At 39.7% G+C, this 26,605-nt stretch overlaps 1 protein-coding gene across 2 annotated transcripts; it reads right to left on the minus strand.

The window, feature by feature from the left end:
• Positions 1-9,316: 9,316 nt before the first annotated feature.
• Dio2 (iodothyronine deiodinase 2) lies at positions 9,317-19,307 on the minus strand. Of its 2 annotated transcripts, none has more exons than XM_051196142.1 (2): positions 18,297-19,295; positions 9,317-10,123 (listed from the first exon to the last, which is right to left on the minus strand). In XM_051196142.1, exons 1-2 carry the CDS (start codon positions 18,516-18,518, stop codon positions 9,545-9,547), a joined length of 801 nt encoding a protein of 266 aa, XP_051052099.1. In that variant the 5' UTR covers positions 18,519-19,295; the 3' UTR covers positions 9,317-9,544. The 2 variants fall into 2 exon arrangements, with proteins under 2 accessions (XP_051052099.1, XP_051052100.1); XM_051196143.1 differs by having other exon boundaries at positions 9,557-10,123; positions 18,297-19,307.
• Positions 19,308-26,605: the final 7,298 nt, after the last annotated feature.

A 26,605-nucleotide genomic window follows, 5' to 3' on the forward strand; every position in this document is an offset into this window, starting at 1 on the left:
GTGCCAAAGTAATTTTTCCATAATCCATAAGACAGAGTGACAAAGAGTAAGTTTAGCGGATTCCAGTCATTCTAACACAATAAAGTCTTTATTTGAGCATTAAGAATACCAGAATCACCTAGACCTACAAATTCCACACACTACTAAATTGCCTAAAATACTGCATATGTTGTGTAAAATGATGAATCAAGATTTTTGTCTGAACTATATAGAATGATTACCTGTCCATTCCATGTCCATTCCATGTCATTTAAGCTCCATGTTCACCACATGCTAAAGCTGTATTGTTTCTGTGTGTTTTCCTTTTTTAAATGAACAAGGGAAGGTGTGGGGTGGGGGGAGGGTAAAGCCAATAGAGGAAACAAGCTGTTCTCCCAAAGCAAGAATAGGATGCTCAGCACTTCTGATATCCCTGATGTTAACCAGTTAAAATGGCTGTGGTTTACCAAAAAGTTCCACGTAATCTCTAATTCTGCCATTCAGGCCAAGGCAGCTGCAGGACTGAGAATGGTTCCCATGACACTTAAGCTGCAAGGCATAAACAGCCACAGGCTCCACACAGAGCAAACTACAGCTGTTTGGCTGTGGCCAGACTTGTGTCCCACATGGAGCCCCCCGGAATTCCCAAAGCCTCGATGCTATGTTCACTCCAGATATTGAATTAGCCTCACTTATAGCAGCATCTGTGCTTTCTTGACTGAAAGGTTTTAACTTTTTGCACTGGTCTTATGGTGAGAATTCATCTCCTGCCTTTTACTCTAACTTCATTTCCTTTTGGATATTAAGAAAACCCATGTCGTAGCAATTAAATGTGTTGCGCAAACCATAGCAAATCATCACACATGCAAAGCTGTGAAAAGATTATAAATGCTCAACACAATGCACTATGTTAATGATTGCATAAAATAATTTCAAGTAATAGCAGCTCAAGGCTACTCAAAAGAGACCTTTGGGGTGTGTGTGTGTGTGTGTGTGTGTGTGTATGTGTTCATGTTTATGTGCCTGTACATTCATGTATGTATGGGAGACAGAAGTCAACATCAGATGGATAATGGCCTCTTCTGTCATTGTCCATCTTACTTTTTTAAGACAAAGCCTCTAATTGAACATGGTATTCACTGATGGTTAGCCTCTTGGCTAGCTCTGAGGATGTCTCCACCTCCACTCCCACCAGAACTAGCGTTCAGATATGCACCACCATGCTAGGTTGTTTCATAATCAATACTATTATTATTATTGATAATTTTTCATATGAGTACAATATTTCCATCATTCCTGAACCCCTGCAGCTCCTGCCTCCAACTATTCCTGTGTCCCCTGCTCCCTCTCAAATTCTTTTTTATTATTGCTACATATAGAAATATAACTGACTGAGTTTATTTAATGTCCTTGCATGTATATGCTTTTAGAAAGGATCACTTGGCATTAGATAACCAATTTGGGGGCTCAACCCTGGGGAAGATTGATTCTCCTGCTCTCTTTAGTCATTAGCTGCAAGTAACTCTTTATATCAGAGTGGAACCTTGTGATGTTTCCGTTATCTACATTACATACAAGGTCCCCCCTCCCACAGGTGTAGAGATCTTCACTCAGGTCCTTATATCTGTGCTCTCAACACTACTAGCTGAACCATCTCCCAAGCCCTTCCTTTATTTTTTAAAATTTCTGTTTCTAGATGTTTCTTCTGTATGTTTTTGGACTCTTCCCTTTCTAGATGGAGTTAAATATTATCAGAACTTTATTTCCTTAAAATTTCTATCCATTATTGTGTGTACATAGGCATGGAGCTTTTGTGTGGGAGCACCTGTCTTGGAACAAGTGTGAAGATTTAAAGGACAACTTTGTGGAGTTGGTTCTTTCTTTCCACTTTCCCATAGGTGGTTGGTATTAAATTCAGGCCATCAGGTTTGTGCATTGAGCACATTTACCCACTGAGCCCTCTCACCATCCCTGTATATTGACTTTTTAGGTTTCCAGTTACATATATGAGGCATGCAAACATAGGATAGCTTAGCAGCCTGCCACACTGAGCCATATGTATATAGATCTTAAACAATAGAATAAGTCTTTCTCCTTTAATAATAAATTCCTCTTTTGTGGTTAGTTTCCATGCAAACATGCTAGAACCTACTCGGGAAGAGAGACAATGGGCTGCTATTGGGTACATAGGCAGTAAGGCATAGTGTGTCCTCTTTTGAATGTTTAGGTAAAATGGCCTATTTTCCTTTTATGATTATGCATAAGATTAAAACCAAATGTATTATGAGAAATGACATGCACAGTGGAGAAAGGCTTTCATAATCTAAATCAGTCAATCAAATTGGAGATTCACCCACACTATGTCCCTTAGCAACCAACTATTCTCCCCTTCTGTAAAAAAGAAACCCCAAATCGTAACCAATGTTCATGGACATCCAAGGTCCCTTGCAATGTATCCTATACTGTCTTTTTAATTGAAGCCTCTCACTTCCTTAGTAGTTGTGTGCACTTTTTAAAAATTCTTTGACTAAGACAGTGAGACTCTGGAAGCATCAGAACCAGATTAAGATGACAAGTAATTCATGGGGCTTGCCCATCACCACTACACCCTAACATGGAAACAGCTTAACAGACCGAAAACTCAACAACGCTCTTCAATCTGTGAGGAGGGCATAGACCCAGGGGAAAAAAAAAACTTCCCAAGACTGGAGAAACAGAAAGGCAAATACATCACAACTGACCTAGTGGAAGGTTAAGAGCTAGGAACACCTGCGGGAACCTTTCCCTGAGAAGAAGATCCCAACTGTAATTGATGCATTGCTGGAGCCTCAGTGTGAGGAAATCTCCAATAAGATTTCCAGAAGGATCCAGTCATGGTGTCCAGAAACTGTACTGGGTCTCAGAAAATTAGAAAAATTCCTCTCTAGGGTATGGCAAGCAGAAGACAAAAGAAGCCATTTTGAAGCACACCAGAACCCTATTATTTTGGAGGTCTGACACTCAGTTGAGACTGGTTAACAATACTTAACAAGCTGGGGTATTGTGGGAGCCAGACTGATCTCAAGACTCAAGAAAGAGGAATACAAAAATCAAGCTGATTCTAGTTAGCCAGTGCTACCTAAGGAGGGCAAACATTTGTAAGGATCACAGTTCTGAGACAAAGGCTCACTGATGCCTGCTTTTTGAAAGTGTCCTTCAAAAGTGAAGGAGAAACAAAGCTATTCTCAAATAAAAGTTGAGAAAGCATATTGCCAGTAGACCTCCTGCATAAGAAACATTAAAAGAAACCCATTCATCAGAGAAAAGGAAAATAATATGGGTCACAAGCTGCATAAAGAACTTTGACAGAAAACCTAAAATAAAAATAATTTTTCCTTATTCTTAGGTAACAGAACACAGTGCTCAAAAATTTAGTGACAATAATGCATGTAACCATGTATGCATGTAAGTGGAATAAGTGACAATACTAGGGATAGGAAAGAGAAAATAAAGGTAGCTTGTTGCTTTGAGACATTCAAACTACTTGGAACAGTAGGGAGTTGTTTGAGTGGGATAGAACTTGCTCTAATTGACTACTGAAAATTCAAGGAAACTATTAAAAAGTGGTGTGTGTGTGTGTGTGTGTGTGTGTGTGTGTGTGTGTGTGTAGATATGGCTGTGAGGTTAAGAGCACTTTCTGCTCCTCCACAAGCCCCAAGCTCTGTTCCTAAGCACTTGTCTTGTACCAGGTACCTCACAAGCACCTATGACTCCAAAGCCAGGCGAGTGACCGCCCTCTTCTGACCTCCACTGGTTATTGCATGAAAGTGTGAATACACAAAGTGATGCACACACATAAATAAATAATAAAATAAATATTTTTAAAGTTTAAAAGAAATGAGGCATGGTTTTGCCCCAGTTATTTTCAGGGGCTGGGATTCCTAGGCAATAGAAATTATTTTAAAATTTTTTTAACCAAATTTGTGTATGTTTCTTGCAAAGTTTTAACAAATTCATCCATGATAGGCCCCTTGACAAAGTCTGGACTTTATGACATATCACATGGGGATCTTCAATGGAAGAAGATTGAATGAACAATTTTAAAACAATTATTTTAAAAATTCTTCTACTAAAATTCATAGTCCATAATATACTACAAGTATTAATGAAATTATGGGTAAAAAAAATCATGATAAAGAATAGGGTCTCATGAAATACCAACTATGTGTTTAAGTAATCTGTTTGGGAAAGAAATAAAAAAAATTCTGAACCCTATTCCAAACATATTCCTTATTATTTCAAGTCATAGCCTCCATGGGACATCCATTCCTTATGTCCTTTCACACTGGGACATGTGTGATATATATGGATCTAATGTTTGAGTTACATTATTAGTGTGTTGCTGATCACATAACAAATAGTATATGTGTCTGTCTATATGACTGTGTATGTGTGTCTGCATGTGTGTTGCTTTAATCAACGTCTTGAATGTTCCTTACACTTAGAAAATCTAGAATACTAATCTAACAAATTGAATGTTTGCTTCACAGTCTCTAGGTTTAGGCCCCTTTTCCATAATCCTGAGTAGTGTAACTTGTTAATAAATATGGAAAATATCTGAAGGTTTACTTTGAACTCATCTGGATTTCCTTGAATACCCTGGCACACAGCATCCAATTAAAATAATCAGCCATTGCTGGCTTCTTTCCCCATGAATAAATACCAAGGAGTAAATATTAGAATGATGGATCCTCTTCTGCTTGTCAACCATGAGTGTGTTTCAGCCCAGAGCAAGGTCTAGAAAGTTATTTAAAAATAAACAAATGGAACCAAAGAGTAACTCTACTCTTTTATTCAAACTTTATTAAAATATAAGAACAAGTTGTAAGAGCACACACATCACTCAGCACCGATAGAACAACACTCTTTCTATTGATAATCCCCAAAGCTTTTCTCTTGTCTGCAACTGAGAAGCAGAGATGGACACACACACACATTCTCATTGCATTGACCCAGCACACTTTGCATCAAGATCCAAATATTCTCCTTGCTAGGGAGACAGAGATGGGAGAGGCAGACTCATGTGACTACATCCAACCACAGACTGAGCGGGTGACTCTTTCGTCAGTAGTTATCATTTGCACACCAGTAAGCTCTGCACATCTCCATTTCCCCCTTCCGGTGTCTGGTATCTGGGTTTGTGAGTCTGGTGACAATGGACACAAAACTAAACAAAACTGGCCAACATTCCCTACCCAAGATCAATTAATTGCTTTGGTTATCAAGTACTGGGTACACATAGGTCTTCTCATCCTCCACTCCTGACATAAAAACCATGTGGCATGGTCTGGAATGGTTTTGAGAGGATTTTATTTATTTCCCATTCCCTTCTGTGGACCTCTTTCATTTTTATGTTTACCTGTTTGATTTTTTTTTCTCAAGACAGATGGGAGAGGGCAGTTTGAGCCAAAATAGTGACTTCATTAGACATCTGCTAGGTCTCCAAAGTCTCAGTAAATACTAAATAAACTCCCCAGAGCCCTGGTGCTGTTGCCCGAGACAGGCAGCAAGCCCTGGCTTGCATGAAAAGTCTTGTTTGGATATCTGTACATGTTTTCTTTGTGCTGGTTCAGACTCACCTTGAAATGGAGTCTGTCAAGTCTGAGACCTTGTTTCTGGTATTATCTAGAACACATGGCATGAAGTAGAGGCCTGACACTTGCTCATCCTAAAGTCATTTACTGACACCCAGAAGCCTTCCTCTAAGCATAATAAGTTACATTTCAATTTTTTCCAAATCTGTAAGCCAAACCTGTGTGGGTGGGGGCTAATTCCTCCCAGATAGCAGCTCCCTAGTTCATACAGCCTCAGATCCCTCCTTTGCCAGGGGGATTCATGATAGTCCCAACATAGTACCATCATCAAGTGGCAAGTGACCCTTATGTGCATCCTGGAAGTCCATATAAAGAGTGGGTTTGGCTTCTATGTTTAAGGCAATGGTAGAAGTTGGAGTCTAACTAAATATACTTGGGTTCTAGGTTGGGGGTATACCATAAAGGTCCTAAAATTAAAAGACTCACGGTCAATTTCCACTGAGAGAGATGGCATTAGACATGTTCTGCAAAGCTGCAGCGCTGGTCTGTCTTCCTTTGTCCTTCACTGCGACAGAAATCAGCCTAATTTCCCCCTCTGCAGTGCCCAGGGGATTTTAATTAAACTTATTTTCTAAACCATCAGCCAGAGGTCAGGTGGAACTAATGTCCAGGTTGATCCTCTTATGGTGTACATACCAGGAAGCTCTGGACATCAACAAATCCCTCTTGCTGTGGATGGAGGCTACAGGGCATGTCAAGGGCAGCTTGTATCCACCTGAGAATTCTCTGAAAAGCACAAATATGATCTGCAAGTACCTCCTTCAGTATTTGTGTGAGGCAGCCTTGTGACCTCACAATGTTCTGTAAATTGTATTCAAAACCCCAATACTAATGTACACTCAGGCAGCGGGATCAAAGAACAAGTGACTGTTGATTATTAGAAGAGTTTAACTAATAGACCACTTAGAAGCTGATATTAACAAAAATTCAGGGGCATAAACTATGAACGAGGTCAAGACATGGGAGTAGAGACCTGAAGCATGAATAAAGTTATCATGTAAGTTAAATGACTGCCATTTTGGCAACACAGAGCAAGAACAACGACTCCACAGAGGTTTGTTGCACTTGTATAAAGTATGTCTACATTTGCTGAGCAGGAACTTCATTCATGCCCATTCAAGAAAGTCATGGTAGAGAGTGCTTGCTTCCTCTGACCAATAAATTAAAGCAATGGTCTAAGACATCTTTCAAACACCAAGTGCTTGAGAAATGCAGATGCTATGGTAAGCTCTGAGAAACTGTTTCATAGTGATAGATAGGCCAATACAGTTTAAAAGTCTAAACTGATATCCCCATGTAAACATATCTTATTGGGGAAATCTCTCCAAGAATATATATATATATATATATATATATAGTCTTGAGAGTATGCATACATATATGTATATTTCCTTGTGAGAATTATAACTGTTCAAAGGAATATGCATTATAAAAGGCATACCAGGTTGATGGGTACTGACAATCTTGCCTGGATTAATGACTTAACTTTATAAAAGGCACATCATAAGAAACTCATAGACGTTTACATTGAGATAAACAGGTTACATAATTACAGGCTTGTAATACCTGGGAGGCCACCCCATACTACACAGTGTAAGATTCCTGAGCTCTGCCAATCCACTTCTTCCCAGGCCCTTCAACAGCTTTTCTTCCAGTGTTTCTGCCATGTTCTACTGAACATGTCTGTGTCCCTGACAGTCAGACTGTGTCTTTGTATGTTTACTTCCTCTTCTCCCTTCCTCCATTGGCCTATCCTTCAAAAAGACAAATTGTATACACATACAACCTTCTCTTTCTTAAAAAATAGAGCACAACTGGGTGATTTGTTTCCATCACTCTTTTCCCCAGACAACTAGCATTGCATTAGCCAAAACTCATCCCCCCACCCACTTCTCTGACATTCTGTTCCACTATGGCACATGAAAACAACAGGGGACATTTATGGATGACAACGCGAGTGTCATTTTGCTTCTTTAGGGAGGCAAATAAATCTCAACATCATTTTGAAGATTAAAATCAAAGAGCAATAACTGGTAAGCCTTGATTGCACACTTTAACATTTGAGGAATCTGAAGTAGTCTATCTTCAATATGATTTTACAACAGTCCAATAGATACCATTGCACTTTTGAAATTTGCTTTGTTTCTTTGTGGTTATGTCTTGTAGGATTTAAGGCACTGGCAATCTTAGAAGCTGTCAAAAAATATTAGCCACAATGGTGCTTTAATAGCTAAGTAAATATGGGCTAGTGATCTGACTCATTTCTTGCTCTCATTTTTAAAAACAACACTTTTGTTTCATACACACCTACTTCCTAGTTTTCTCATTTTGGACAACCATTTTAGTAACATATTTTTAATTTTAGATTATCTTTTCCCATATAGTTAAATTTTAGATTTAATTATTAAATGGGATAGACATTAAAACCAATTAATTTCACCTGTACATATAGCCATATGCTATGCAATGATCTGAAAGCCTTTTGAGTTTAAAATACAATTATGATACATCAGTTGATTTTATTTGGAGGCTGTGATCTTTATGTATTGCTTGATGGTAAAGCTGTGTTCCTCTCATTTTAAAAGAAATATATCCATAAATATAATCATAATAATACACATAGTTACTAAACTTCAACTGATAGGTTAACCCCAGTTAAAGGAAAACCAAAATCCAAACTCAAATGTCAGTGGAAACACCAGTTTATCAAATCCCTGTGACACCAAGGATAATCTATGTGTAAGCCTTCCAAACTATATGTAGAAATCATCACAGTAAATTGCTCTCATGTTTACGTGAAGAAACCCATATTCATTAGAGTTTACCTACATTAGGAGAGGGCAGGAGCTGTATGACTAAGGTACCTGTCTCCTATACCCTTCACTCAGCACCCAGAGAAAACAGTGTTTCAGAGATTAAGAATGGAGGTGAGTACAACATTTTAACCATAGGAATCTAGCAGGAACAACCCAGCAGCACCAGACCCCCTGGATCTTCCTTTAATGGGTATTTCACATATAGTTCTATAAAGTAATTAACTCCACCTTAAAAATAATCCATTCATTTTTAACTTTCCCATCTCCCATTTCCTCTCAGTCTAGGGGTACTGTTACACATCTTGTTTCCTTTTGTATCCTCTCTGTGCTATTTTAATCAACCCCTTTCTTTTCCCAGCTGTGTACATGCTTCCATGCAGGTGTGGTTGAATGGCATTCTTATTACCTATAGCTTCCAGGTAAAACATTATGCAATTTCCTCCTCTTCCTGATACCTCCTTCCTTGTTTGTTAAGCTCATTTTCTCTGGCCTAATTCGTTCTCCATCTACCAGATTTCCAATGCCATCTTAACCCTCCAGGTTGGGATCCATTCTTGGTATCTACATAGACACTTGGGAATTCTGAACTACAGATACTAGCCCAAGGCATTGCATGACAAGAACTAACACCTCAGTCCTAAATGCACATCATGGCTTCAAGATCACAATATAAGTAAGTTTTGAGGGAGTTTCCAGTTGGGTTTGTTCCTGATGACTAAAGCTGAGACAATACACTTCATCAGATCATAGGTAGTAACTTCCCTTTACATTAGGTATTCAGGGAACTTTTGTCCTCTGGTCCCAAAGCACACATAGAGAAGAATCACTTCTTTTGCAAGTGAGGATGAACACACATTGCATAAGGGTTTCTTCCACTCCATCTTGGATCAGTTCACTCAGTAGGGAGGTAACAGGGCTGTTATTTAGCCTGATGCCATTTGTGCACTAAAGGATGTATTGAAATGTTCAGAGGTTTGTTTACTGACAGGTATACCCCTGTCTTTCAGTGAGGCAATGGGATTCTGTTGAAATAGTAGATTCAGTTCAGTTCTCAACTGCTTTAACATATTTGTTTTAAAAAATAATAAAGACTATTACAATCACACCTTTAAACAGCTAATCTAGAATTCATCTCTTGCTGAAGTTCTTCTCCAGCCAACTCCGCACTTCTTGGAGGTTGTAGCTGAAGGGGCCCTTCCCCCCTAAATAAGCAATTTTTTGTCTCTGCACAATGCACACACGTTCAAAGGCTACCCCGTAAGCTACGTTGGCATTATTGTCCATGCGATCAGCCACAACTTGACACTGGGGCGGCAAGGAGAAACGCTCCAGAAGTTGGTGAGCTGCTGCGCATCGGTCCTCTTGGCTCCGGTGTTTCTTCACCTCAAAAGACAGAGAGGAGTCCGCAGGCACTGCCCAGCCATCTGAAGGATGAGCTTCATCAATGTATACCAACAGGAAGTCGGCCACTGATGAGAACTCTTCCACCAACTGGCGGAAGGCTGGCAGTTGCCTAGTGAAAGGTGGTCAGGTAGCTGAACCAAAGTTGACCACCAGTGGGCGCTCTGCACTGGCAAAGTCAAGGAGGTGGCATTCTGCCCCATCAGCTGTCTTCTCCAAGGCATAACTGTTACCTGCTTCAGGATTGGACACATGCACCACGCTGGAATTGGGGGCATCTTCACCCAATTTAACCTAATGGTGAAAAAGAAAAAAAGAATTACCACATTAAACGCATTGGTACTTCAATTTTCAATTTACTCTAAATAGAATGGGTTCACACACACACACACACACACACACACACACACACACATATATTGATCTGAGTAAAAAGTAGTCATATCAGGTAACATAAAAGATGGTCAAAAAATAAATGTCTTCTATTCTGAATATTCACTGGCGGTCATTGTTTCCATCTCTGAAGACGCCAACTGTTTTCATAATTACGTTGATTCTGGTATTCTTTACTATTCTCACTTTTCTGCCAGTGCCCAACAGGCATTATAGAATGAGTGATTAATTGACTTCGTTCTTAAAAATTAAAAGTAAATGTCCCACTTTAAGATAAATTATTTCATTTTTTGGAATGGACTGACTCTTTCTGACTTCTAAAGGACTCGGGCAAGACATGAGTTTAATTTATGTTCTCTTTTCTTCTCCTTTAAATAATAAAATGTTGCATTTATTTGTTCGGTTGGTTGTTGTTGCACTTGTGGAAATTGGAGGACAATTGTTTGGTGTCACTTCTCTCCTTCCACCATCATCTGGGTTCTTGTGTTCAGACTCATCTCATCAGACTTGGCAGCAAGCATTGCCCAGGGAACTGTTTCACCACCCCAATGGAAGGTCTCTAATAGCAACCAATGGGCCAGAAAACCAGTGGGATCTGTCTCTGGGCAAAGTGGGACCATCTACAATCTCCCATTTGTAAATAGGCTTCCTCCCACTTGCCCTTGCCAGTGCTTTCCCACCTGCAAAATCTAGGCAACCATACCTGCTCTCCTTATGTGGCTACTGGGGATAAGATAAGGACAGGGGCTCTATAAATGACTGTGTGGAGGTAAGAGCTGCCACTGTCAGACAGCACCCCACCACATAAGGCACACTACCACTCTTCTTGGAAAATCAGATGTTCAAAACAAAAGGCAAATTGTTCTGCGAAGACATCTATGTTTCCCTCAGCATGCATGATGTGACCTCTTCAGGTTCTTGTGGCTACTGTGAATATTATACACATTATGGCTAGAATCTCAAAGCTGCCCTTGAAAAACAAAAATATACAAGAAAACTAGCTACTCTATAATATGACTTTTAGCCAAGTTTTCACTTTCCATGTATTTTGAGTTTTCCTTATACTTTTATATAGGAAGACCCAAACCATGTATTTTCTAGGACATTTATTATCAAGCCTCTCAGAATGATAAGCATTCAAATACATGGCACATTGACTAAAATTAGTCCATGAACCCCCTCAGCACATTGTTTAAATGGTTGAACACAGAATACTGGAAGTTAGTGGCCTCTGGATCTGTAAAGTGATAATAAAAAGCAGGCAACAGAAAAGAGCCAATTACTTCATTCTGAATTAACACAATTGGATCTCCCTCTAGAATGGTTTATTCAAAGCTAATACCATTAGAGATAGCTTTCAATGGTACAATTGATTTTTATACACCATCCTTAATATTGTAAGGCATTTCCAACTGGATCGACTTATTTTTCTCATATAAATATAGTCCCATATAAAGCTCTTATTAATTGAAGCTACTTAAAAGCTAATTGTTAGAGAGCAATGATGCACACTGATGTAAAACACTCCAGGGATTTTTGTTCAAATGTTTTAATGTTGAGACATACCTTATTTTCACTTAAAGAAAGAATTAAAGTTCTTTCTTACTATTCTTGAAACGCTCAGGAGCAGTTTGAAATAGGTACAATTGGTGGCCCAAAAGACATCTTAAAATCCTAGTCTGCCTTCTTAGATGTGATTTAAATAAATACAGACATGAGATAGATACATACATACATATATGTGTGTGTGTGTGTGTGTGTGTGTGTGTGTGTGTGTGTGTGTATGAATCATCTTGGCTATTTTCTAATCAACATTAGATAGGGGATTCTCATTCTCATAATTCACCTTTGGTCAGATGGTCTCATAGTGAGCTACATGACTCTTCGAAACACTAAAAAGTGTGTTAAACTTAAAGACATACATTTTAGGCATGTGCTCAGTTTTAAAATCTTGGGGTCTCTGGATACTTGTTCTTAAATAAGGTTACGAAGGGATTTCCATTACTTCTCACTTCCCTTCACATCATAAAATGGTGCCAGGACTACTTTGAACACCACTGGATGTGCAATGTTCCTCAATGACCTGTGATGAGAAGGCCTGGATGCATTCTGATTAGTGTGTTGTAGAGACTTACTGTTAGGTCAGAAATTTTTCATGGAAGGAAATAATCTCTGGGCTGCAGAGTAGAGGAGTCATTCTGGTAAAAGCATCCCTCTGCATTTGGGAACCATTGTTGAGCTCTATGAAAAACTGTATGGTCTTAATAAAGCCAGTCTCCCTGGCTGTCACCTAAACATGTTGATCATTGTGTCATTCTTTACTATTTGCCTGAACAATCCAATCTGATATTTTGGTCACAGATGATCTCTTGTTACCTATAATTAATTTTCTTGGAAAGTTTAAGTTCATGTCACTTCTTACAGACACTGGACAGTTCTGTCTCACAACTCTTTCCAAAAACAAAGAAATTTTAGTTTCTAGATTACCTTAAAAAATGTAGGACAAGCATCTCACACTCTAAATTTAAAGATTAGGGAAATCAACATTCTTAATGTCTCTGGTGGTGGAAGTGTTGAGTGTTTTGTTAGTCTGGGGGGGGGTTCAGGGGGCATGGAAGGGAGTGAGGGAGGAAGAGAGAACTGGGATCAATATGTACAATAAGAAAAAGTAATTAAAAAATGAAAAAAGAGATCAGTAAAAAGAAAGGAAAAAAAACAGAAAAAGAAAATATCCATTCTAAAAGCATTATTGAGTGAATTAGTGAATAAATTCTGGTTGTTATAATCCTAGGTCAGGTAACAATAGCAACGTTGACCTGCAGTGAACACAGTAAGGTGATGGACAAACAACTAAAGCATATACATGCAGAAACGGGAACTCTCCTCTTTCACCAGAGAACTGCTATAGTCAACACTAATGTCATTGACCTACTCTTAATTAATTCAGCTAACCAGCAAATAAAAGAAATGAGATAAATCTTCTTTACTTCCTTTTGCAGCTGTGGAATGCTGCAGAACACTAAGAAGTCACCTTATTCATGAAGGTCACAGGCTAGAGAAAATACATAGGCAAGATTAATGGTACTAATGAAATTAAGTATGCATCCATACAATCCCAGGTTTTAGTCCTGGCATAACAAAATAAGTGAGCACACACACAAAGAGAGAGAGAGAGACAGAGACATAGACAGAGACAGACAGAGAGACAGAGAGAAACAGAGATGTAAACCCAAGTGAGTAGATCAATAGTAAGATTTTATAAGCCTCACAAAACTAGTTACAAACTCATTCATCTTTTCTAAAACCTGATAAGGGATAAGTTGGCTAAAATTTTAAAAAGATGAACTTATTCTTAAAAAGAAACTCTGAAACCCATTTCTATTTATCATCATCTCTTTGCCCAAATCACCATGAAAACTTGAAGTCTCCCCATGGAAGGCCTCACCCACCCTGTGGAGCAGAAAGGGGATGGAATGGGGGTTAGCCAGTTGATGGGGGGAACAGAAGAGGACGGGAGGGTGTGGGAGGACGGGAGGGTGTGGGAACCGGGATTGACTTGTAAAACAAGCTTGTTTCAAATTTAAATTAAAAAAATTATCGAAAATTAAATTCCCATTAGATTAGAATTCCCAGTGGATAATTTCCTGATTTGCTTGGTTCGAAACCCTGCTGAGATGGACTGGACTTAGAGAAACCCCACTGCCTTCACAATGGAAGACAGGAGCAAAGTATTCCCTGACACAGAGCCAAAATGATGAGGAAAATAAAGTTGGTCCCATAATAACACTGAGGCTACAGGAAAGACACTCAACAAAAACAAATCATCCCCTGGTACTCCCAAACTTTGTCTTAATTTCCCACAGTGGCACAGAAAGTCTCCTGGCCACAAGTTACCTATCATCTTAATTTCTGCTTCTTAGAGGGTTTGTGTTTGGTTTTTGTCCTTAATGAGACATATTTGCCAAAGAGGCATTCAAAAGGCATTTTTTGCTCTTGCGGAAGAGTAATTAGGTCGGTACCTCTTTCCCTGCCAGCATCAGCCGCCTAAAGAGAACCCTGCCTAGTATTTAATGCCCAAACACAAGAAGCATCATTTCCACTAATTGGTCTTGAAGTTCCGATGTTCCCAAAGGGTCTCTTTATTTTGCAAGGATCAGAAAGGACACACGTAAATTGTGATAGCGTCACTACTGACCTTTATTACTCTCATCTGCACTATTGCAGTCATTCTTTCTTATATTTTCTTCAGTGGACAGGAACACAATGCCCACTGAGGGAGTGGGTGAGGCATTTTCAAGTTTATTGCTGATGACATCTCTGGGCCAAGTTCAAAGGTGATAGTAGATGTTTATAAATGTGGACAGAAGCACAAATACACAGTGCATATAAGAATTTGACACCCTTGATGATGGGCTCCTTTTCACCACAATGTTGAGTACTTAGGGAATAGAGGAACATTCTGAAAGATGCATACTCAAGGGAATATGGATCCATTCACTGGGTGTACTAGAAATATAGCATATAACTGCTAACCTTGTTTTTGGTTTTGGTTTTTTCTGGTTTTGTTTTCCACAGCCTAAGAGGAGCTTTTAAGTAAAGAAAGCATCATACACTCTCATGATGAGTAGTGAAACAAATCACAAAAATGGGGGATGGGCACATATCAGAATATTTACACACTTTTTGTCATCCAAAGTACTGGAATTTAACCCTCAGGAAGTTTCCAATTCTTTAACGTAATGATCAGGCTATACCAATATTCTTAGAACTATGGCCAAACAACCATTAGGCAGAGCTTTAGCCATCCCCATTCAGAAGGGCCAAATAAATCAGACTTTGAAGAACAGCCTACCTACTCCTTCTTCTGGGTTAAGTTCCCTTTGTTGGCTATTCTCTTTTTGATTTGTATCTTGAAAATGAAGCTCAAAGCCCTATCATTTCCCTATGTTTTATCCAAGTGACAGACAAGCTCTGCTGTGGCCTTCTTTGTGTACTTGTAGGACAATTTCTCTCTTTAAAGAGCCACTTTTCACTGCAGAAGCCAGTGTCAAAAGGCTCGAGGTGAATAAAGAGAAGGAGGAGAATGTTAAAGAGACTCTTTCAAAACCAAAATTATATGTTCCAATGAGCATGTTTTCTGTGCCACTGCAACATTAGCCATGCAGAAAAATGAGCCTGCTTGTCAGTGTCTATACTGTCTGCTTACTTTTACACCTCATTTAGGTACGAGTTAGGCTCCAAGGAGGACAGCTTACTTATGGGCTGCATTTCTGAAGTCTCTGAGCACCAACACAAGGGTACAGTGTTCACAAGCAAAGACACCAAGGAAACTTAAACAACAAATACCTGTTATCCGCTCCAACACTTTCACCAGTTTCTAGTTTTCCCTTTCAATCCAAATCACGCACACACCTCCTGACCATTACCAAGCCTGTGTGATCTTTGACAATTTCTTTATAAAGTTGATTTTAAATCACAGTTTTTATTGCTAGTATTTCATTCTGTTCTTCTTCCTTCCCCTCACTCTAGCTCTGGCTTGTGTCGCTGCCTCTGTGAGTAAAAGTAGCACCTCTAAATATCTTCCCAAATATAATAGCTAACCAAGATAGTTGCGAGTCATGAACAATCTGTCTGAGTACTTTGTGGACACACTCCTCATTCCAGAGGAAAGGAAGTCTGCTTTAGGGGTGGAAGTAAGCAAATAATGCAAGTCAAGATTGTGAAATCCCAAGATGCAATGTCAGGCAGGGCCTCCTCTGGCATCTATGGAAACAGTCACGCCTAAAGACAGTGTGCCATAAATGACGAAGCATTTGGCAAATGATTCAACCTGTTTGAGAGGTTCTGAGTAAGCTGTGGAGGCCACCAACCACATCCACCACAATTCCAGTCATACCCAAAGACAGAAGAGGACATAATTTAGCTCAAGTCTCACTATTCATTTTCATGTATCTTACACTCAGCCCAGCCTTGTCTCTGGGTGTGTGTTTCCTTGAGGGTTCCTTTGCACATACTAGATATTGTATAAATTATTAAAAGCAAGCACAATCACATAAGTCATGAACTTGGTCACAAATCAAATCAGTGGGCAGAGACAAAGAAATAGATAAGAGGAATACACAAACCATATATCAAAAGTTAAAAAAAATCATTCATCTTTCTCACCTCCCATGAGCACAAATAACAACATATTACAACACAATGGAACACTACACAGTAGTGAAAAAAAAAGATCTAATGAAGTTTATTATAGGGGCATGCATTTGCCTTTTCCTTTTCTACTTCAGTGATCTTGATGTGAAAAACAACCCCACTTAAAGTGTATGAGTGCTTTTGTAGCCTCTAAAGTTGATATGAAAATAATATTTAGATGCATGTGGGTGAAATTCTTCAAAAGTCACTTTTAATTTGTTCTAAGCAGAAGTCCATTGTCTTTCAAGAGGCAAACTTTCAATATACTGACATCAGGCCACTAACATCCCATATTATCTAAGACATGATACATAGATGTAGTTGAAGGGATTGACTAATCAATAATCTTTTAATTTACAGAAACAATGCCCCACTCCTCCAAACTTCTGACACTTAAACATACATAAAAATGTTGCACATCTGTGGGGATGAAATTATAGCTCAGTATCTCCTTGTCCATACCTTTTATTGCCTCTACATACATGATATGACTGAGCTTTAACTACAGGAGACTATGCTGATGAAAGCATTCCTACTCGCTAAAAAAAAGGGGGGGGGGGACTTGACATTTGACATGTACTCAGCACAGCAATAAGGGACCTTCTTCAGGTTACTTGCAATAATAATGTCATGAATCACACAGCCCGTTCACAAAAGGCATTTTCTTCCTCAACATTTGCTTTCCAGTGAAACACCCTGCCCTGGATTCTTTTATTTCCCTGGCACATGGACTGATTTTTCCAATGTTTATTGGCGGGGGGTGGGGGGACTCCTTCCCTTCCTCCTCTGCTATTCTGAGTTTCCATTATGGTGTCTACCATTCCACCTGTCTGAAGAATGCCACTGGGTTGAACATCTGGCTTCACTATTGCAAACTCCCTTTTCCAGCAAGCTCTCCCAGTACCCCTAGGGACACATTTCCTCCTTTTGTAGAAACTTTTTTTTTTCAAATGAATTCATTATTCTTCATACCCAGGATGCTTCAGGAGTCCTATGAACCTAAGAGATAGAGGACCATATTGCCCTGACAGATACCATTTGAAAACAGTCTCTCAATATCTCCCAGCTGCTGAAAGGCTGGAACACCAGAAGTTGGTGCTCTAAAATATCAGTAGCCAACTCTGGTGTTTTCAAATGCAGATGGGAACACATCTTCACCAGGTAAGGGAGGTCACTGTTTTAATGCCAGAGCCTGACCTCTAAACACACCATAGACCCATCAGTGCTTTCTGGGGTAACTTATTTGTAGATTTGTTTTCACATACCAAGTTTAGAGATCTTTCTTTTGCAAACGGACACTTGATAACTAGGAATCCACAATTTCTAACCAAGTAGGTTGCTGCACTGGGGTTGCTTCCATTAGCTCTGTTCTCCACCCAAGAAATGAAGGGGCTAGGGTGTGGTCACAGGCAGTGTCACCACCACCACCATCACCCCCATCATCATCATCATCATTCGATTCTGACCATCTCAGCAGAAAGGAAACATTCAAACCTTCCCACTACATCTCACACACACCCCCTGTCAAGCAAAGCAGCAGAAGTCCTCTGGTGTCAATGGCAGAACAAATACAGCTCCCAGCCTCCAATAATTCTCACTTTACCCAGAGTTATTTCACCACCACCCCCAAACTGGCAGATCAGAGCAAGGTAACAGCAACCCTCGTTAAAGACTCCTGCTGAAGTCACCCAGAGTCACAATGGCTCAATACCTGTCACTCCCAAATCTAACCTGTGCAACAGGTGTCCCAAGTGACATTGAGACTCCCTTGAACATAATCACTGGGCAGATCACCCCAGATCGAGTTCCCCATGGCCTGCAACCCCATACCTTCCAGTCCCCTGGTCCTGCTGACCTAGAAGCCCAGTAGGGTGCAGCTCACCTGTTTGTAGGCATCTAGGAGGAAGCTCTTCCAGACACAGCGCAGTCCCTCTGAGGTCAGCATGCGTCGCCACTCTCCGCGAGTGGACTTGGAGCGGCTGAGCAGCAGGGCCACGTGCTTGAGTAGAATGACCGAGTCATAGAGCGCCAGGAAGAGGCAGTTGGAGAAAAAGACTGGCAGGATCTGCAGTGTAATCAGCAAGTCTACGCTGAGGAGTCCCATCTTCTCTGCCTCCTCAGCCTGGCCCCTGTGTGCTCTGCTTCTCCCTTCACCCTCTTTTTCAAAAGGAAGGTGGTGGTAGAGGAGGTGGGGGACCAGGAGGGGAGGTTGGGAGTGGGGGTGGGGGGAGAAGGAGAAAAAAACGAATTAGAAGGAAGCCCAAGTTGTCTCTTCTTTGAAAGAAGCAGGAATGGCAAGACTAAGTTCGCTCTCTGCAGTCCAGCAGTTGGAGTGTGCCCATCAATTCATTCAATTCCGAGATGCATTTTTTTTTTCAGGATTTAAGATGGTTTAAAAAAAAAAAAGAAAGAAAAAGAAAGAAAGAAAAGCAAAAAGCCCTGGCGTACCAGTCCCTAATCCAGTTACCCCTGTCAGAGTCCGTTAAAGACAGGAAGCTCTACTTTCATTTCCAGACACCTAGAGCCTGCAGAGATGGTAAAAATTTCTTTTAGCTTTTCATGTCCCTTTAAACGCAGTCTGACTTCTTCTTGCACTGCCAATTTCTTAACTATGCTGTAAGGGTAGGGTTTGTTTGTTTTTTCTTTCTGTCTGTCTGTCTTCACTCCGTGTTAAACATACTTTCTCTTCTCCTCCTCCCCGCCTGTCTCTTGTCTGTCCTTTCTCCAGGTTCTCCAGGAGCGGCTGAGTCCTCTGCCCCCTCCCTCTGCCTTTTCCTCTCTGCTATCTTCTGCCTGTGCAGCAGAGTGCTTCTCTCTGCAGCCCAGTGAGTCTCCCTGAAGCCTTTTATACATTCCCTGGCTAATTGCTGCAATAGAGAAATGAAAGCCTAATCTTGCTAAAGATCTTGACGTCATTGAGAAAGAGGGCTTTACTTTGGCCAGGAGTGCAGTGAACAGAAAAGCAAAACTCCACAACATTTTTTTTTTTTAAAGAAGGGGTGGGGGGGAAAGACAGGAGGATTTTGTTTTGGGATTTAAAGGAAGAGAAAGGGGAAAATATCACCTTTGACAGCTTTCAGGAAATGCTTCCAAACTTGAAGAAAAGTAATTTGTAGATTAATATGTTAAAAACTTTCCTCTGGTTACCATTTTTATTATATTATCAGGAGTTTTGGCAATAAAGATTCCTGGCAGGCAGGTAGAAAAGGGTAAATAGTGAACATGGATGGTTTTTGTCCCATATATATGTGTGTGTGTGTGTGTGTGTGTGTAAGATATTTAATGCTTCTATATGAGATTTACACCTTTATATCATGACTGTTTTTTCCCCCCACAGGTCCTGGGTCCTGTGAATGAATATATATATATATATATATATATATATATATATATATATATATATCGTGTGTGTGTGTGTGTGTGTGTGTGTGTGTGTGTGTGTGTAGGTGTAGTGCGTGTGTGTATGTATTAAAGTAACAATCTTATCCAAGGGAACACAAAATGAGTTTTGAGTTGAGAAAAATTTACACTATTTGAAACGACCAAAGTATTTAAAGCCAATTCCCAAACCCAATACAGGTGTTCTTGCTGGTTTTACTGAAGCTTCAATTAATTATTATTAATAACACTAATAACCTTCCAGGCACAGAACTGAGTGACCAAATCTTTTACTGTCATTTTCCTTCAATGCTGATAAAACAAACTTACCATTCACCGGCATTTAGATGTCATGAGGCTGAGAAATCTCACAAGAGGCCTTAAGATTTAGGGAAAATAAATAAGCCTATAAGTGATTAGGAACAAACCAAGAATTGGCACCTGGATCTCAATGACTTCCTTGCTTCTTAGTCTCTGTGACAGTTACCACCTCCTTCTACTTTCCCTTCCTCCCTTGCCTAACAGATCATCTCTGAGAATGACTTTTTCGTGACAGAAGCAGAGGTAATTTTAGATACTTGGGTAGAAGCACAAAATTGAAACTGAAAGTTAATTAGTTGAGTTTTCTATGTGCATGGAGTCTCCATTAATCGTGAGTTAAGCAGTGGATAGAGATGGTCAGTCTGCTGCTCTCCTTTGTTTTGTTCCTCCATACTTGACAGAATGTAAAAGCCTAGACAGAGCAGAGTCAGTCTATGTGAGGAGCATGGGCTACAATGTGCCTGAAGATGTATTTGGTCAGTTGGCTAGATGTTTTTGAAAACTAATTAGAGGGTAAGATCTGTGTGATCCACAGCTCCTGCATGCACACTGCCATCTTCCTAGGACATTAGAAACCTGCCTGGCCCACGTGCAGTTCAGTGAGGATGTTTGAATGAATCCTAGGCCATGTAGAGGGTTCAGCTTGCTTCACACTAGGGGGCGCCATTCACATACAACATGACACAGTGGAGAGGTGCCCTGCAATTCTAAAGTGAGGTAACTTGTGCATGGATGGCCCTCCCCAAAGACAAAGGCTCACTACCATATTATATTTTGCTTTTCTTTATTTTTCTTTTAGTCTTCAATTGTGAGGTTTGGGTATGTACTCCATGGGCTAAATTTTTAGAGGAGACTTCAAATGTTTGGAAAATTAACACAAACAACAGAACATCTGTCCTGGGACCAGCAGGCACTGTTTGCAAAAGGCTAGCATTCATATATACAATATTTATGTGTTCTTTTCTTCCCCTCCCACTTCTCAAGCCTTTATGGGAAGAAAGAAAGGACAAAGAGATGGAGGTGACCATGGTAGCTCATCTAGTGTAGATGAGAACACTTCAATACCTGATGAGGTCACTGCCAACAAGGACAGGAGGTATGACCCCCCCAGGAATAACGCTTCAACTCACTGCCCAAGCCTGAAGCTCTCAAGCCTCCACAGAGCTCTTCTAAGACAGAGAAAAGTAAACCGATTCTCCTTCCCTTGTCATTGGCTCTCAAGATCCATGATGTGATTGGAAATGGCCTCTTTAGAAGAATGGTTAGTGGGAAGTCAGAAAAAGCTTCCTCTTCAAATGCAAAGTGCAGAATAGTAGAAGTTACAAATCAGAATTATACTCCCTGGGTACTGTTTGTTCACTTTTTTCTTCCCTTGTTTTAAGACTAGAAATGTTGGAATGGAAGTTTAAAATGAAGGCAAGTGAGTAGTAGCCCATAACCAACCTAATAAAACCATTTGTCAGACTTCTATTGATATTTTTTCTAAGTAAATGAATCATTATACTGAGCATCTTCTCCCATCTGCCCAGCACTTCAGAAGTTACAACCCCCAAAGCTAGGTCTCTTTCTGTATGTGGTTCCCAGTTGCTTTTTTTTTTTTTAAACATGTAAATATTTTAATTATTCAAAAATTAATCCTTTAGTGATATCACTCACCACTTTATTTTTGAAACCCAGTTGCTTTTTATGACATTTAACATTTTTAACCTTCAAGTGATTCATACTCTTTAAGTCACAGAACAATCATGACATGGCAACATATGGTTTTCCCCATCCCACAATGAGAAGTTGGTCAGCATGGTTGGAGAGTCACGTGGAATTGGTCGTTTCCCAGAACTCTAAACCTCATTGTTCCTAACAGTTGTTTTCTTGTTCCTGGTCAGCTCATGGCTCTGGGAATCAAAAACTCTTGCTGAAGTTGGTTCACTAGAAATTTTATTTTCTAAACTGCAAAGAATATCTAGGGATCAACATTTGTTTAATATTGCCCAACTCAGTCCCTTGGTTCAGATTTCATATCTCACTGAAAAGGTTTGGATATCCTCTGGTCATAAAATTGTTCCTGAGCAGTCAATATGCTAATGAAGTCAATGCAAACTAACAGAGGGCATGGTAGTTGAATTTCCCCATATAATTTTGTATGCCAGTTTTCATTTCCAAAAACACAGCCCACGGAAAAACACTCCAGGTATTTTTAATGAGCATAGACCATTATAATATTGTTTAAAATGCACCCCCCCTTTTCATAGTAAGAGTGTCTCAGATCCTGCCATTGACTGCCTTTGGTTGAAAAAAAAAAAAAAAAACTAACAAATTATGAGTCTTTCTTTAGTCTGCTTGCTTCTTGGCTCTTCAACTGAGATTAAGAAAATGAAGTTGGGTTACCTGAAAGCCTTCTTGATAATTTGGAGCATGGCGGCTACCTCACACTCTTTCCTTCATTCTGATCTGGAAAGAGAGATTTTGCCCCAATGGTATTTCATGCCACAGGCACACAAGCAACCTTGCTTTCAAGCATTATAATCTGCCTCATTCATACGATTTGTCAAATGCATAATTAACATGGAGTTGTATCTTTATTAAAAATCGGTAGGATAAATGCAACAATTATTAATTCATAGAAGCATTGAAGGGCAAATGTGCTGACTAAGCCCTTGCAAATAATGCTCTCTGACATATTTCACTAAATGATGTGTTCTAATCAGAAAACAACATCACAAAATGCACAACTTCCTGTCTCCACTTCTGGTTGTGCCTGACAGGGAGCTGTCTACCACAGATACTGATTCCTTGTAGATTCTCCACAGACCCATCCCTTCTCCAAACACAGCCATGTTCCCTGCCTACCTGTGATGAAATGTGCATCTCAATGGACAAAACACACAACTCTGACACACCTTAAACAAAGTAACTCAGCTGAGGCGGGGCAGGCAGCACTGTGGGAGGTGAGAAATGCTCTCCCTACAGCCCTTCCCTGGCAAGTGTTGGCACATGGGAGGTGTTAATGAATTCTTCCCTCATGAACTGAGGTTGCTCATTCTTATAGGCCACCTACCTCAAGCAGACAAGGGGAAAGAAGGAAGAAATAAATAAACAAGAGAACAAGGAGGGAAGGGAAGGTAAAAGGGGGGTAGTAAAGGAATTTGAAGAAACTATGGCTCCATAGTTGCTTTAGGTTACTATTGCTATGGTAAAATACTATGAGTGAAATCAACTTGAGAGGAAAGGGTTTATTTCATTTTAAACATCTAAGTAATAGTTCACCACTGAGGGAAGTCAAGGTAGGAATTCAGGGCAGGAACCTGGACGGAGTGCTTCTTACTGCCTTGTTATCCATGGTTGGTTCAGTTTCTTTCTTTTTTCTTTCTTTTTTGTTCTTTTTTGTTTGCTTGTTTTGTTTTGTTATTTCACTTTACATTCCAACCACCGTTCTCCCTCCCATTTGCTCAGTTTCTTATACAACCCAGGACCACTTTCCCTAGGGATAGCATTCCACAGTGGACTTATTTCCATCATTCCTTAAGAAAATGCCCTATAGACTTGACTACAAGCCAATATGATGGAAGTGTTTTCTCAACTGAGGTTTCTTTTCCCAGATAACCCTACTTTGTGTCAGGCTCTCTCTCTCTCTCTCTCTCTCTCTCTCTCTCTCTCTCTCTCTCTCTCTCTCTCTCACACACACACACACACACACGGAAGGACAGTGAGTAAAGTACTTTCTTTGCAAGTATGAGCACCTTTGTGGTTTCCCCAGCACCCACATAAAAGCCAACATACACTGTAACCCCAGTGCTGAGGAGCTGAAGACAAGTGGAACCCTCAGGCTCAAATATACTCTAGCCTGATTGGTGAACCTAAATCCCAGTGACCCTGTCTCAAAAAACAAGGTAATAGGGTGGGTAGTACCTGAGGAACAATCCCCAAATTGACCTCTGTCTTCACATCTTTTTACACATAGAATCACAGATGACCAATTACTACACAAATAAAAATAACATGGTAGGAAAGTAAAAGGCTGTAAAGGACGCCATAAGAAAACCAATTAATGTCAATTCTGGAGATGCCTCTCTTGAGAAAGACAGCTATCCAGAACCTGGATTGTAGCCACCACCTCATTTCTCAGAGGCCAATGAACGCTGTTAGGAGGGAATAATGTTCAGTCACTACTGACCTGGTATGTATTAAAATTGATGGTCTCTCTCCACCCCATCACCATCCAAACATCTCAGAGTGCCATAAGGCTGGCTTTCTGAGTGTTTTCTTTTCAGAATTGTTTATCTCTGGAAATAGCCAAACTTGGGGACCTTGTGAGCCAAGAGATCACAAGGGATCAGAGTGGAGTATAGTCCTGCCCTGACACACGTGACACACCAGAATAGAGAGCTCTCAGAATGAACAGTTTTAACTCACCCTTTTCTGTGAGTGTAACTCAATCATTTCATTTCCTGAACCTCCATGACCCATTACAGTGGACCAAAAGAAACAAAGGAAAATGGGCAGAACTAGTCCATCACCTTTGGAACAACTTTCCCTTGCCCTTTATTTCATTCCACAGCTTGTTGGAAACCAGCAGATGATATTCATTTTTCAAATAAAACAGCTCATTCTTTATAAATGGGTTTATAGCACCTCTTAAAAGATTCACTTTACATCTCCTTATTCACAGTTCAGTACATGGACATGTAGCATGAGCAATGATATAGAGGCGCATGCCAGCTCTTGCCACTCTAGAGGCAGTGGGAGGACTTGTTCTGGGAGTGAGACATGCCACAGCTCCTCTTTCAATCAGTAGACATTAATACAAAGGGGAAAACCAGATGTTCTTTCTCAACTTCAGTAGAGATAGGAAGCTAAAAGAATTAATTGTGTCATGGGAAAATAATTCATGTTTGGTGTAGGGATGAACATCTGTAATGAAGATGATTATAAATGAGACATATTACCAAGAGAAATTATGAAAATGTTACCATTAGACTAGTTCTTGAGATAGGGAGGAAGGTTAATAAGATAATTCCTCAAAACTTCTTTAAACCTAGGGTACTATTAAGATAATAGTTTAGAATGAATTACTGTACCACACATGCATAATACCATGCAACTGGGCTAATGGCAGAATATGATATTCATAAGTGATACTTTCCCCTTCCATTTCAATTTTAAAGGCTATGTTTTTTATCAGATTAAATGAATATTTGTTCTCTTCTAAGAGGTTAGAGACAGGAAAGGATTAGTGTGACTTACAGGGACAAAAATCTAAGGCATGAAATGTAAATCTGGTTTGAAGCTGGACTTGTTCATTAGATGGATGCTAGAAGTCTTTTATCAAGATATAACCACTTAGCTAAATGATTACTTCCCAAATAGATGCATAAACAAATTCATGAACAGACATTTTACTTTCTCAGGGGACTACTCTATCATTTTAAAGATCCTAATAAATCTTCCTTCCTGAAAGAAACCAATATACTCTAAGATTTTTGCATTAGTGATAAAAGCTACACTAACCTAAGAGCCTAAAAGGAAACACATCTGCTGCTTCCTGGAAATGTTGAATGTTAAACAATTACAACTCACTTATTTGTCATTACTTTTATTGATGTTGATTTGTATCTTTCTTAATTTTACTGGGTATTGAATTTATGCATGTGCCAGTCAAGCTATCATTGGTGAACTACATCAGTTCTCACTCTGTTCTTTATTGTGACACAGGGTCTCTCTCTAAGTTGTCTAGAACAAAATAGAGTCTGTGGCCTTCATGTCTCAGCCTCCTCAGTAGCTGGCATTACAGACTTCTGAGGGCATTCTTGGTTGCTAATTTACTATATCTAGAATGAATAACAATCAAGAGATTGAGTCTACACCTCCAGATCTTGAGACACAAAGACAACATGCTTTTGATCTGGATCTTGAGGCTGGAAGACACAGGTCTTTAGTTCAGATCTTGAGGTTAAAACACACACACACACACACACACACACACACACACACACACTTTTAAGGCAATGGAAGAAGGAAGGGGTTGTCCTTCACCTGTTTACTCCTTCTCCTTGCCAGCACATTAGCACATTAATTCCTTCCCTGGCATTGCAAACTACTCTTCTTTGAGATACTAGCATATACAGAAGACCAGCTGATACACCCAGCCTTATGGGACTGAAAAATTACTAGATTCTTGGACTTTCTTTTCACAACTATCCATTGCTGGATTAGTTGAACTGAAGCCTGTTAATCATTCCAATAAATTCCATATATATATATATATATATATATATATGGAATACATGTATATATATATATATGGAATACATGTGTATATATATATATATGAGGAGATATATATGCCTACTCAGTTAACATATATATGTTAACATGTATATGTACATCATATATATATATATATATATATATATATATATGACATACATGGTGAACATATGTACACACACTTCTGGGATCATGCAGCCCATGTAATCATAAATGGAGAACCTCTAG

The sequence above is a fragment of the Phodopus roborovskii genome, unplaced genomic scaffold, assembly GCF_943737965.1.
Source record: "Phodopus roborovskii unplaced genomic scaffold, PHOROB, whole genome shotgun sequence".
NCBI lineage: Eukaryota > Metazoa > Chordata > Mammalia > Rodentia > Cricetidae > Phodopus > Phodopus roborovskii.